The sequence below is a fragment of the Agelaius tricolor genome, unplaced genomic scaffold (assembly GCF_023055355.1).
Source record: "Agelaius tricolor isolate 1412-34295 unplaced genomic scaffold, bAgeTri1.0.p SCAF_16, whole genome shotgun sequence".
Taxonomy (NCBI): Eukaryota; Metazoa; Chordata; class Aves; order Passeriformes; family Icteridae; genus Agelaius; species Agelaius tricolor.
The window spans coordinates 17993612-18005646 of record NW_027269276.1 but is presented as its reverse complement, the minus strand read 5'-3'; the positions used below and the strand labels follow the sequence as shown (position 1 = coordinate 18005646).

Genomic DNA, 12035 nt, shown 5'->3' with positions numbered 1-12035 from the left:
GCTATGTTAAAGTAAACAATTGGTGGTGGTTTTATTAAATTTACTCCTGTATAGGAATTCCTTCTGTGGTATTTTTCGCCAGGCAAGTGTCCTCCAAGCCTCCTGCTGCTCTGCCAGCTTCCAGGGGATGGAAGTTGTGAAGGGATCAGATAAAAAAGGCAGATCCCAGACAGGGCTGTAACACGGGATGCTGTTTCCAGCTGGCAGCGGGCTCACTTCGCCTCCCTCACTGCTCCTACTGACGTTCCACGGATGTGGTTTTGTCCCTGTATCCCTGCTTTTCCCTTTATTTGCCCTGGAAATCAGACGTGGTGTGGTTTTGTCCCTGTTTTTCCCTTTATTTGCCCTGGAAATCAGACGTGAGGGAGCGCAGCCGCTTTCCCCGTGCTGTTCCTGGTGCTGCTGGAGGGGTGGGATGGCGCAGGGCTGCGTGGAGCGACCCTGCCCGTATCCGTCCCTGCCATTCCCGGTGGGAATTCTCTGTCCATGCAGTGAAACGCTTGGAAGCTGGGCTGGGCAGGGCAGGTGCAAGCACAGAGGCGTTGGGTTTTCACTCCGCGTTCCCCGAAAGGAAAACGCCGGGGCTGAGGGCACTCCCCTCCTAAGGGAACCCGCTCTGTGGCGTCCTCAGTCCCGATGGCTGTTGGCAAACCTGGAGACAGTGACAAAGCCCTGCTCTGTGGGAGAACCCGCTGCAGCTCCTTTCCCCCGGGTTTCAGGCGCTCGCAGGTGAATTACCATCCCCAGAGACACTGTGGAAGTAGAAAGGAAAATAAACAAAATCCGCCATCCCAACCTCCCTCCCTGCTGCTACTGTGGGGCGGGGAGACAGCGGGGCCGCGGCCGCTCAGCGCTTCCCGGCCTATCCCTCTTCACTGGCGGCCTCATTTCCCTCTACACCGCGGAGTTCCCAATAAAACCATCCAAAAGCCGGACATTTTATTATTTCTGTGGTTTTTCGGGTGTTTTTCAGGTTAAACGGGGACCGGGATTGACTGGGGGGCGGGGGGGCGCGAGTCCTCCCGCCGCCACCTTCCCGGCGTGCCCCGCGCGCCATGGCCGCGCCGGAAGTGGCGGCTGTCGCCATGGCAACCCCGGCCCGCCGCGGCCATGGCGGAGCCTCAGGACGCCGCGGTGAGGGGAGAGGGCAGAGAGGCGCCCGGGCTGAGGGGGGAGAGGGGACATGGAGGGGAGAGGGACGGGAGGGGACGGGAAGGGAAGTGAGGGGTGGCAGCGGCGGCGGGAAGTTCTTTTGAAGAGCGAGTTTTTAATCTGCACTCTTGGTATGGAAAACGTGAGGGAACTTCAGCCTGTGCTGAGGTAATCAACATTAGTTATCGATTATTAGATGCTGGAACAGGGGAAAAGTAAAGGAGATGGGGAAGGGGCTACAGCACAAGGAGCGGCTGAGGAAGCTGGGGGTGTGCAGGGAAAAGGAGACTCGGAGAGACCCTCAGAGCCCTGCCAGGGCCTGAAGGGGCTCCAGGAGAGCTGGAGAGGGACAGGGGACAAGGGATGGAGGGACAGGACACAGGGAATGGCTAAAAAGTGGAAAAGGGTAGGGTTAGATGGGATATTGGGAAGGAATTCCTGGCTGTGAGGGTGGTGAGGCCCTGGCACAGGGTGCCCAGAGCAGCTGTGGCTGCCCCTTGATCCCTGGAAGTGCCCAAGGCCAGGCTGGACGGAGCTTGGAGCAGCCTGGGATAGTGGAAGGTGTCCCTGCCCATGGCAGAGGACTGAACGAAATGATCTTTAAGGCACTTCCAACCCAAGCCATTCCATAATTATTCAGTTTTTTGGGGTGGAGAGTGGTTGCTGTGGAGCCCCTCAGGGGTAAGGACCAGGCCTGGGTTATTCAGTGTACTTAGAAATGATCTGGACAAAAGGATGGGTAGAAAGTTACTCAGGTGAGGAGGAAATAGGAGAAACTCCAGGAAAGTCTTAGCAGAGTGAGAGGACTTGGAATGATGGGTGTATAGATTAAAAAAAAAAATTGCAAAATGTAAAAAAAATGAGGTGTTTGTGCTGGTTATTCCTCCTGAGGATGGAGTGCTCAGAGTTGGTAAATCCATGAAAATAGCAGCTCAGTTTTTCACAATAGGAATCTGAAAAGTCATTAAAATTTTAGAAATTGTTAAGAAACAAAAAAGTAAACAGAAAAAAAAAAAAAGGGAAGAGCCTTTTTTGGGTTATTTTTCATGTCTCAGCCTCTCTGATCTGCCCCATCTCCAGTAAAAAAAAAAAGATGCAATTAGAAAATGTTCCCAAAACATTGCAAGGAACAAAGATTGACTGAATCTCTGATTTTAAAAAATATTTATTCAGGAGAGGGAAGGTGACACAGGTGTATAAAATCCCGCGTTGTGTCTTCCCAAAAATCAGAGGGAAATATAAAAATACTTTCCTGTGTAAGCCCATTTCTCTTCCATGAAGGTTTGATGGCAGATGCAAAGTAAGAAAATCATATAAAATTAATGTATTTGCCACGGACTGGAAGCTCTGGACAGTGTTTGCTGGGGGAGGTCCCCTGCCCTCCATGTGATGGGACATCCCTGTGCTCACATCCTGTGGAGACTCAGATGATTCCCAGGAACAGCTTTGCCCTAATTAACTTCATAAATGTTTGATGATAAATGGTTTTGACTCATTTTCTGTGTGATCTCTAATTAGGTTTTTAAATGCTCCAGTATTGGTTTTTTTTGCAAGGTAAAGATCACTTTGGGATGCAGGTGATCAGAAGTGACCCCACCAACAGGGATGTGCTGCACAACGGGGGTGTTTATTTAATGGAGCTGTGGAACAGAAATCTCTCCTTGCTTGGCAGGGCAGAGTTTGTCCAGCAGCAATGCTGCTATTTTTATGCCCTCCTTTGGGATTTGCCAGTTGTCCTTTCTGATTATTTTCTGGAACAGAGCTTCAAGAAACCTTGCCTGGTCTATTTACTACTCCCGGTTTCTGTCTTTTCAGGTTTCTTCATCGCCAGCGGCTACAGAACCAACAAAACCTCGTGCTAAAAAAGGTTTGTTTGAAGATCTGATTCTGTTTCTTGGGCAGGTTGGTTTTAAGGTTTCTTCTCTAGTGTTTGCAGCTGTCTAGGAGGAAATAAATGTCCTCTGGGAAAAGAGGAGACTGTCTAGACTGTAATTTGCTGAGTACCAGTATTTTTCCAGGGTCTCTGTGAGCTCAGTGCTGTTCCTGGCTGATTTACCATAGCCACAGCCTGTATTGTTTGCTTATAATCTGTGAGAGTGTTTATTTTATTGTGTACTTACTGGTGGGGCTGTTAATGGGTTTGATACTCATTTATCCTCTGAAATAATAACAGGTTTGTTTTGGGTCTTCAGAATGATGTCTTGCTCTGGAAGCAAACATTCCATCTTGTGGGTTTTTTTATGTCACATGTTCCAGTTTTTGAAGTAAAAGTGATATCAAATCAGGCAGGTTGTGAGTTTAATTATAGTTTATTTGCTTTTGTTTGTTTCTTTTTAATAATGAAAATATGTTAATTCACTCAGTGCAAATTGTTGATTTTGAAGTCTTGGTTGAATCTGAACTGGAGCAGGTACAATTTCTGTTGTTGGTTCCAAATGTTTGACCAAATCCTGCTGCTTTTTGAGGGATCTGGTACATTCTTCAGAATCTCCTTTTCTGTTTTCCCTCATTCATGAGGCAGGACTTGTCCTAACACACACAGAGTGTTCCCTTCTCTGTGGCACTGCTCCCCTTCCAGCACAGCTGTGCTCACTGCAGAGCTTTTGTGCCTACCTGAGCTGAGCTTTTGGGATGGTTTTTGATAGATTCTCCTTTCTCAAGTGTGCAGAGGGCCCCATCAATTCAGATTTTAATTAAGAGTATTTACTCCCAGTGCCAGAAGCTGTCCTCCTTTTGCCTTGCCTTTGCATTCAGGGACCCTCCCTCAGCTGGTGAGCGCAGCCTTTTGGCCATTTTGTGCCCTGGCAGAGTATTCCTGATGGGGAATGGGATGGAGCCTGCCTTGGGATAATGCTGGCAGTAAAGAGGAGTTGGATTAGCAGCTGGGCACTGCAGTGACACTCTGCAATGACACTCTGCCTAACTGGGTTCTTTGCCCTGCATGTCCAGGCCTTGGGAAGCTGCAATAACCACTTTGCTCTTGGGGAGCTCAGGCCAAGCTTGCATAGTCCCAATTCCTGTTGGAGAATTCCAGCCCCTGAGCAGAGTGTGGCTGTCCTGGAGATGGGGCTTGGCTCAGCACAAGCCCAGGCCTCTTTGGGAGCTTGCCCAGAGCTGAGGAGAAGATTGCTACTGCTTCAGGCCTGCATGAAAGTAAAAATAACTCCCAAATTTACTTTTATCTTGACCCTCAACTCTTTCAGAGCAATGATTGCTCTAAAATGACTCTAAATTGGTTACTTTGAGGCAATTAGTCTGACTTCCATGGAGGCACTGATGGGCTCCCTGGTGAGCTATTTCATCTCTATCCTTTCCTATAAAGGTTATGACTCCCATCTCATCCTCCATAACCCCCACCCTGTTCTTCCTCCTCGTGCAAGTCCCATTTATTTGTGGCTCTGGATCTCCCTTTTATACTGACACAACCCCTGACTCCAAGTAAACTAGGATGATTTTTAAAAGAACCATCTACCCCGTGATTTTTGTAATTCTCTTTTGTGTCCTTTAAGGTAAATTGAGGCATCTCCAGGCCTGGCACACCTCGGGCTGTTCTGACTGAAATGCCTTTAAAGCCTTTGGGCTTTGCCATTTAATATTTGACTTCAGTGCATCTGGGAAAGCTGATTTGAGCTGCCTGATCGTTAATCTCTGGGAAATGAGGGCAGCAAAAAGATTTGTACTTGGAGTGATGTAACAGTGTCCTCTGTGTGTGGGTGGGGGACTGGGGGCATGAAAAAGAGGAGGAGGGAGAACGAAAGGATGTTGGATATTTTTTGGTGGAATTTGGCAGGAAAGAGCAGCATCTATTTCCCATGACAAATATTCCCATTTTTAATAGAATATTTGTACAACCTCTTAATTAAATATTTCATCCCATTTTAGTTTGGCTGAGGAAAATTATGATGAACTTTAGGAGCCAGGTTACATCAGTGCTGTTTGAACAGAAAAGTGCTGCTAAACTTATTTTAAACTGGCATTTTAAACATTGAATGGCCACTTTCTGTTGCAGCAAATTGCCTTTTTCTATTTGCATTGTGTTTTCAAGCAGGATAAAGCTTTAGTGTCAGTGTTTTCTCTAGCAAGAGAGATCCTGTGCTCAACATTAGCACAAACAGGTCTGTGAAAGGCAGAGACCATATGAACAGCTTGGTGTGGGTAAAATTCCTGCCCAAATAGAGCAATAATGGATGATGTGGTTGCACACAGGTGTAGCAGAGTGGGACCAAGCCATTGCTGAGGCCCTATGTTAACCATCACATTCAGCCTGTCCAGCTTGTCTGTCCTTGTACTGGGCAGGAATGAGGCAATAAGTGTGTGTTTCTGAGAATGGAGTCTCAAATTTGCCAAAATCATTGGAATGACAAAATACACGCGTGAGGTTTGTAGCTTTAACCAGAAGGCCACGTTTTCAGCAATGCAGGTCTGATACATTGAACCTGAATTGAGTGGTTTCCCCTCCCTGTTCCTTGCTTTCCACTGGATATATTGAACCTGAATTGAGGAGCTTTTCCTCCCTGTTCCTTGCTTTCCACTGGATATATTGAACCTGAATTGAGGAGCTTTTCCTCCCTGTTCCTTGCTTTCCATTGGATATATTGAACCTGAATTGAGGAGCTTCTCCTCACTGCTCCTTGATTTCCATTGGATATATTGAACCTGAATTGAGGAGCTTCTCCTCACTGCTCCTTACTTTCCTTTGGATATATTGAACCTGAATTGAGTGGTTTCCCCTCACTGTTCCCTGCTTTCCACTGGATATATTGAACCTGAATTGAGTGGTTTCCCCTCCCTGTTCCTTACTTTCCTTTGGATATATTGAACCTGAATTGAGTGGTTTCCCCTCACTGTTCCCTGCTTTCCACTGGATATATTGAACCTGAATTTTGTAGCTTTCCCCTCACTGTTCCTTGCTTTCTACTGGATATATTGAACCTGAATTGAGGAGCTTCTCCTCACTGCTCCTTGATTTCCATTGGATATATTGAACCTGAATTGAGTGGTTTCCCCTCCCTGTTCCTTACTTTCCATTGGATATATTGAACCTGAATTGAGTGGTTTCCCCTCACTGTTCCCTGCTTTCCACTGGGTATATTGAACCTGAATTGAGTGGTTTCCCCTCACTGTTCCTTGCTTTCCACTGGATATATTGAACCTGAATTGAGTGGTTTCCCCTCCCTGTTCCTTGCTTTCCATTGGATATATTGAACCTGAATTTTGTAGCTTTCCCCTCACTGTTCCTTGCTTTCCACTGGATATATTGAACCTGAATTGAGGAGCTTTCACTCCCTGTTCCTTGCTTTCCATTGGATATATCGAACCTGAATTTTGTAGCTTTTCCTCCCTGTTCCTTTCTTTCATTGGATATATTGAACCTGAATTGAGTGGTTTCCCCTCCCTGTTCCTTGCTTTCCACTGGATATATTGAACCTGAATTGAGGAGCTTCTCCTCACTGCTCCTTGATTTCCATTGGATATATTGAACCTGAATTGAGTGGTTTCCCCTCACTGTTCCTTACTTTCCATTGGATATATTGAACCTGAATTGAGTGGTTTCCCCTCACTGTTCCTTGATTTCCATTGGATATATTGAACCTGAATTGAGTGGTTTCCCCTCCCTGTTCCTTACTTTTTTTTGGATATATTGAACCTGAATTTTGTAGCTTCCCCTCCCTCTTCTTGCTTTCCTCCCATGATCCTCCCTGTGAGCCAAGAAAAGGTGGAACCTACAACCAGAGTTTAGCAACTGCATTGTTTGGCTCTTAGAAGGATAATGTTGAGTTTGGAGTTGGAATTTGTTCATGGAGTAGCTGATCCCTCATGCTGGGCTGCCAAAGCCTGAAAGTTGGGATTTGGGAGGCTCTGGCTTGTAGGCAGGCCAGCCCTGAGGGAGAGGAGGAGTGTTCAGCAAGGTTCTGGAGGAGATGGTGTTGGTGGAATCAGGTTTGAAATCTCTCCATGCAATGATCTGAATTAACAGCACTCCCTGAATTAACAGTGACTCCCTCCAAGTATCTGTGGCCACCCTTGGTGACAATTGTCCCTCAGCAGCTGACACAGGAGTAGCATTCATTACTTTGTCCTTTATCCCCTGTTGGGAGAGCTGCTCCCAAAATCAGTTCCCTTTGTTGCTCCATCCATAACTCTCCCTCTGTTGATCCCCAAGCAACTGAGGGTGGAATAAATAAATTCAAGCTCTGTTCCTTGAAGTGATAAGGAGTTAATGTCAGTGTGTGCTGAGGTGGGGTTTTAATCTCCCTCCTGCATTCTAAATTAATCAGATATTTTCCTAAATGCTTTACTGGTTTGGAATTGAGATAGGCTGTCTCCCATCTTTTTCCCACTTTCTTTTTCCCACACAGGCAAATCAAATAATTTTATAGGATCTGATGGTACTGGAGTGGAGAATTGCTTTTACCAGCTTGTATTGTTGATTTTTATGGAACATAACTCCAATTTATTTCCCTTTATTGTGGAAAAAACGTTTAGAAAGTAAGTTCTGAGCTCGTGTTTATCTAATAACAGTTCAGAGGTTAATGGGACAATTTTAAATGCATTTGGATTTCTACATGAATATGAGACCTCAGACTTTCTGAGATGCACTGATGGTGTTTTAATGACAAGGTAGAATCCTAAATATGTACACAGTATAATAAACTCACTGAAGCAAAATTGATTTTGCTTGAATCACTGGGAAGAACTTGTCCTAAAAATCCATTAATCTGTCAAGAATGAGAATTCTGAATTGTCATCAACCACCTCTACACTTACCACAGGAAGGGTCAGGTAAATAATTTTCAAAATGAAAACCCTGTGAAACTGTTAGCAGACATCAAGTGTTCTCCTGGGCCTGGGCATTGGGGTATTTTTTGGGTGCTTTGTTGTTTCTAGGGTTTGAAGGAAGGATTTATCTGTGACCTTTGGCAAAGTGCTCTGGCTTTTGTTGCTTTCCATTTATCAACCACAAGCTTGGCCTAATATCCAGTGATAGGTTTTGGATGCTGCAGGCTTTTGGTTAACAAAACATTTGGAGACATGAAATGAAAAGTATCATATAAATGAATATATTAGAATGCACTGCTTGGCCTGATGGGTGGTGGCTCTGGTTAGGAAGTGCCAATAAACAATCTCAAAATGTGGCTCTTAATAATGCTAATGGATAAGAATGCAATAAATAATAATAAATAATGCTCAGATTATGCAGAAATAGGTAAGTGGCTTTTGATAAGCTGTCCTGTCTCTCTCTGGGTGGCTCCTGCTTGCCCAGATGAACCAGTGGGGATCCCTCCTGCTCCTGCAGATGTTTTGAGGGATTCTGTGAGTATTTAATCGGAAGAGCAGGAACTCTCTACCCCGTGGAGTCGATTCCATGCACTCACAGTGCTGATCATTTCTGAATTTCTGGTACAGTTTCTTAAATCAATATAAATCCATTCTTTGAGCTGGCTTCAAAGCTGCCTTTGAACTTGTAAGAGTGAAGCTGCCTGAGAAATCCAGATAAAAACAACCCCCTTGAGTTAAATTAATTAATACTTCTAAGTGTGTCAGAAAGAAAAGGCCTTAGTGGGAATGTCATGGTCGGAGGGAGCCAATCCAGCCCTTATCTGTCCATACCCATTCGCTTCCATTTGGCCACATGCAAGCCAAGATCTTTTAGTCCATTTGAACCCCCAGCCTTGTGGGAAGAAATTGGTTCCTAAAGAAGCTAGATTAGTTGGTAATTACATCATTGTTTTATGTAAGAGACTTGGGTATTTCCATCTCGCCGATAAGTGGGGAGCAGCGAGTGCTGTGTGTGATGCTCAGGATCTGATGCAGCTGCTAGTTTTGAGTAGTGAGATTAAAAAAATGGATTATCATTTCTGGGTAATTAAATTCTATAATATCCTTCACTTCATCCTCTTCTCCCCAGAATACCAGCCCAGTAATCCCTGCACTGCAAAGAACTGGTAATATTTAAATTGGAATGTGCTAGCACAGCTCTGCCCTCTTGTGTGTGTATATTAATATCTGTGCTTAGAGGAGCAGGGAATCCTTTGCAGGCAGCACAACAGGGAACATTTTAGTGCCAGTTTTTAAAACAGGTAAATTCATTTTTTGAAGCTTCTTTGAAAGTCCTTGGTGCCAGGCAAGTGTCTTCTGATTTTAAAGCCTTCAGCTGCAGTTTTTTGGTGTGCTGCATACAGATAAAAATAGCATCTCCTGGTGGGAATTTAAAAATAATTCTGTAAAAATAGTGAGTGACAAATTTAGGAAGGGTGGGATTCATCTCTCTGCACTGAGGTATCTGTGATGCAGAGCAAGTCTCAGCAGATCAGCCGTGCTCCATGCGTAGTCAGTGCAAAGGGCATCTGTGCCATTCCCTGACCTCTCCCAGCCACCTGTGCTGGGATGGATCCCTTCCTAAGGATGCCTCTTCCTCTCCTTTACCTTGGAGACAGCCCAAGGCAGCTCACTCATCTCATTTTCAGACACTTGAAGGAGATGCAGCTCACTCAAGAGTCAGAATTCCCAGTGTCTGTGCAGCTGGAATTTGGGCATCTGAGTCTTGAGGGACAGAATCACCTGTTGCATTTAGCCCAGCTCTCCAGCAGCATCTGTGGCACAGGAATGACAGGACATGTTGAGCAAGGAGCAGCTCACTGAGGGCTTTTTGAATAAAAAATATCTCCATTCACTCCTTGCAGGGCTTGTCCCCTTCACTGCCAACGCTTCCAGCTGCATTACACACGCTGCAAGTCCTGGGATTTTGTCACTGGTTTATTCATAATTCTCAATAATTTCATTCCCTGCATGACTGTGATTCATTTTTATACTTCTAATTAGAAGGAGGCAGGCTGTGCTTCTGTGACTGTGTAATTAAAGACTATAGCATTAACACATTGGTGCAGTAGGGAAGAGTGAAGGTGCACAGGCAAATGTTCATCCTGGGATAGGCTGGGATTTCCCTCCTGGAAAACTTTATCCTGAGGCAATGAGGCTGGAAGAACTCAAACTATAGGGTCTTGTCTAGGGAGTATTGAAATGTTTGCAAGACCAGCTTCTATATTTTTTTGTGTAAATAGATCTATGTTCCTGTAATATTCCTTCAATGTAGCATTCTTTGGCAGTGGATGAACTGAGGACAGGTTCTAGGTGCTATTCCTTATGGAGTGGGAAATATCAAAGATTGATGTGGCTGGATTCTGGTCCTCTCCCTGCTGGAATTTTATTTTGCTTTCTAAAGGAAAAGCTTTTCTTACAAATGCCTTCCAACTATTTTAGTTTCAATTTTCATGTAAAATACCTCATGCTGTAGACAGAAAAAGACTAAGCATAGGAATTAAAGCCAGAGGAGGGATTAGAACTGGAAATCCCCAAACTACTTTGCTCCTGATGCTGGAATTAATGAGAAGCTGGTTATTTTGGGAATGCCTGCAGCCACATGTGGGGGAAATATCTCCCATGCCAGTGTTGCTGTGGGAGGAGGCAGAGAGGAGCCAGCAGTGAGTATCTCAGACCACCTCTGCTGTCCAGAAGGCATTTTATTGCCATGCCTTTGCCATGGTGTGCTCTGCTCCCCACATCTGGGAACACACACCCAGAGAGGGCTCAGACTGCACCGTGCCTACAAGAGCACCAGGCATCAGGCAGAACATGGTTTAAACAGAGAAGAGTTGGATGTCATGCCAGGACTTGGAGCCTTGAGTATCTCCAAGTGTGGTGTCTGCATCCTCAGGGACTTTAGAACTGCCATATAAAGTAGCCTGGTTTTTGGTTTTTCCCCCTATTTTTTGGTTTTCCTCTGTTCTGAGCACATCTCTCCTCAGCAGTCAGCACTGATGGTCAAAATTGGCTCATGAAGAGCAAACAGACTTTCAATTCTCATTTTTCAGAAAAACCATAGAAATTTTTCAAATTTCTTTTTAAAGGTATTTGTTACTAAACCTCTCTCCAGTGTTATTTGTTTGAATCAAATTTTAGACTTGAATTGAGCATTATCAGGCTTGATATCAACTTTTTATGGAGTAATGATCAGAATCATGTCTTTGTGTTAAAGATGTGTGTAAATCTCATCCCCTCCACATGGACTCAGGGCTGCCCAGTGTTACCTCAGCAGCCTCCTACTGCTAACAGGGATTTCCCAGTGACCAAACTGGTTCTGCCCCTGGGAGCCTCACTGTCACTGGGAGGTCCAGGGGGGTGACAAGTGTGTGTTTAGTTACAGATCATCCCACTTCACCTTGAACTTGAGCAGCATGGAGTAGAACACAAATAATTAAATAAATCAATTCTATTCATATGGCAAATTAATTGAATAATCAGGGTATTTGTTTCATAAAGGAAACCATCTTTCTTTGGAGTAACTCAGAACTGTAAATGTCTTAAATCAGAAAAAAGCCACAAATCTGAGTAAGCAACTCAATGAGATTTATGCAGTGCATAGTAGCAAGAGAAAATGCCCCTTCTTCCCCATGCCCTAGAGTATAAATCAGATTTAAGATACAATTTTGAAGTCTTTCATCTATCCCTGGCTAATTTTCCTGCAGGGGGAGGTGGAGAGTCAGAAATGTTGCTTTTTTTTGTTGTTTAAACCTCTGTTTTCCAGGCTCCTTCCAGCTTTCCCTGCACCTCGTGGAGCTATTAAACCGTGGGAGGCAGCTCTGGGGATGAGTTACAGCTCCAGCCAGCACTGGGCTGTGTGTGATGAGTTTTATTAACCCCAGCTGACTGTAAATAACCAGCAACCACACGGCTTTAGGGCTTGATTTAAAGGTGCTCCAGCAACAATTTGCAAACAGGAAAACACAGGGAGAAGGGATTAACCAGAGAACGGCTGCAGTGTAAAGCTGGTCCTTTTTTAGTTGTTGTTTATATCCATTTTAGAGGGGTTTGTGCATACAAAC

General features: G+C 44.8%; 1 protein-coding gene across 3 annotated transcripts in view; it reads left to right on the top strand.

Annotated features, from left to right (window-relative positions):
* Nucleotides 1–978: 978 nt before the first annotated feature.
* BBS4 (Bardet-Biedl syndrome 4) overlaps nucleotides 979–12035 on the top strand; it is a 38467-nt gene continuing 27410 nt past the window's right edge. Inside the window, exons 1-2 of one of the 3 annotated variants that reach the window (XM_071441912.1) lie at nucleotides 979–1134; nucleotides 2968–3019. In XM_071441912.1, the coding sequence (XP_071298013.1) occupies nucleotides 1111–1134; nucleotides 2968–3019 (76 nt within the window). In that variant the 5' untranslated portion in view covers nucleotides 979–1110. Of the gene's footprint in view, nucleotides 1135–2844; nucleotides 3020–12035 lie in introns of those variants that run through there. The other 2 variants (XM_071441911.1, XM_071441910.1) reach the window with 2 other exon arrangements.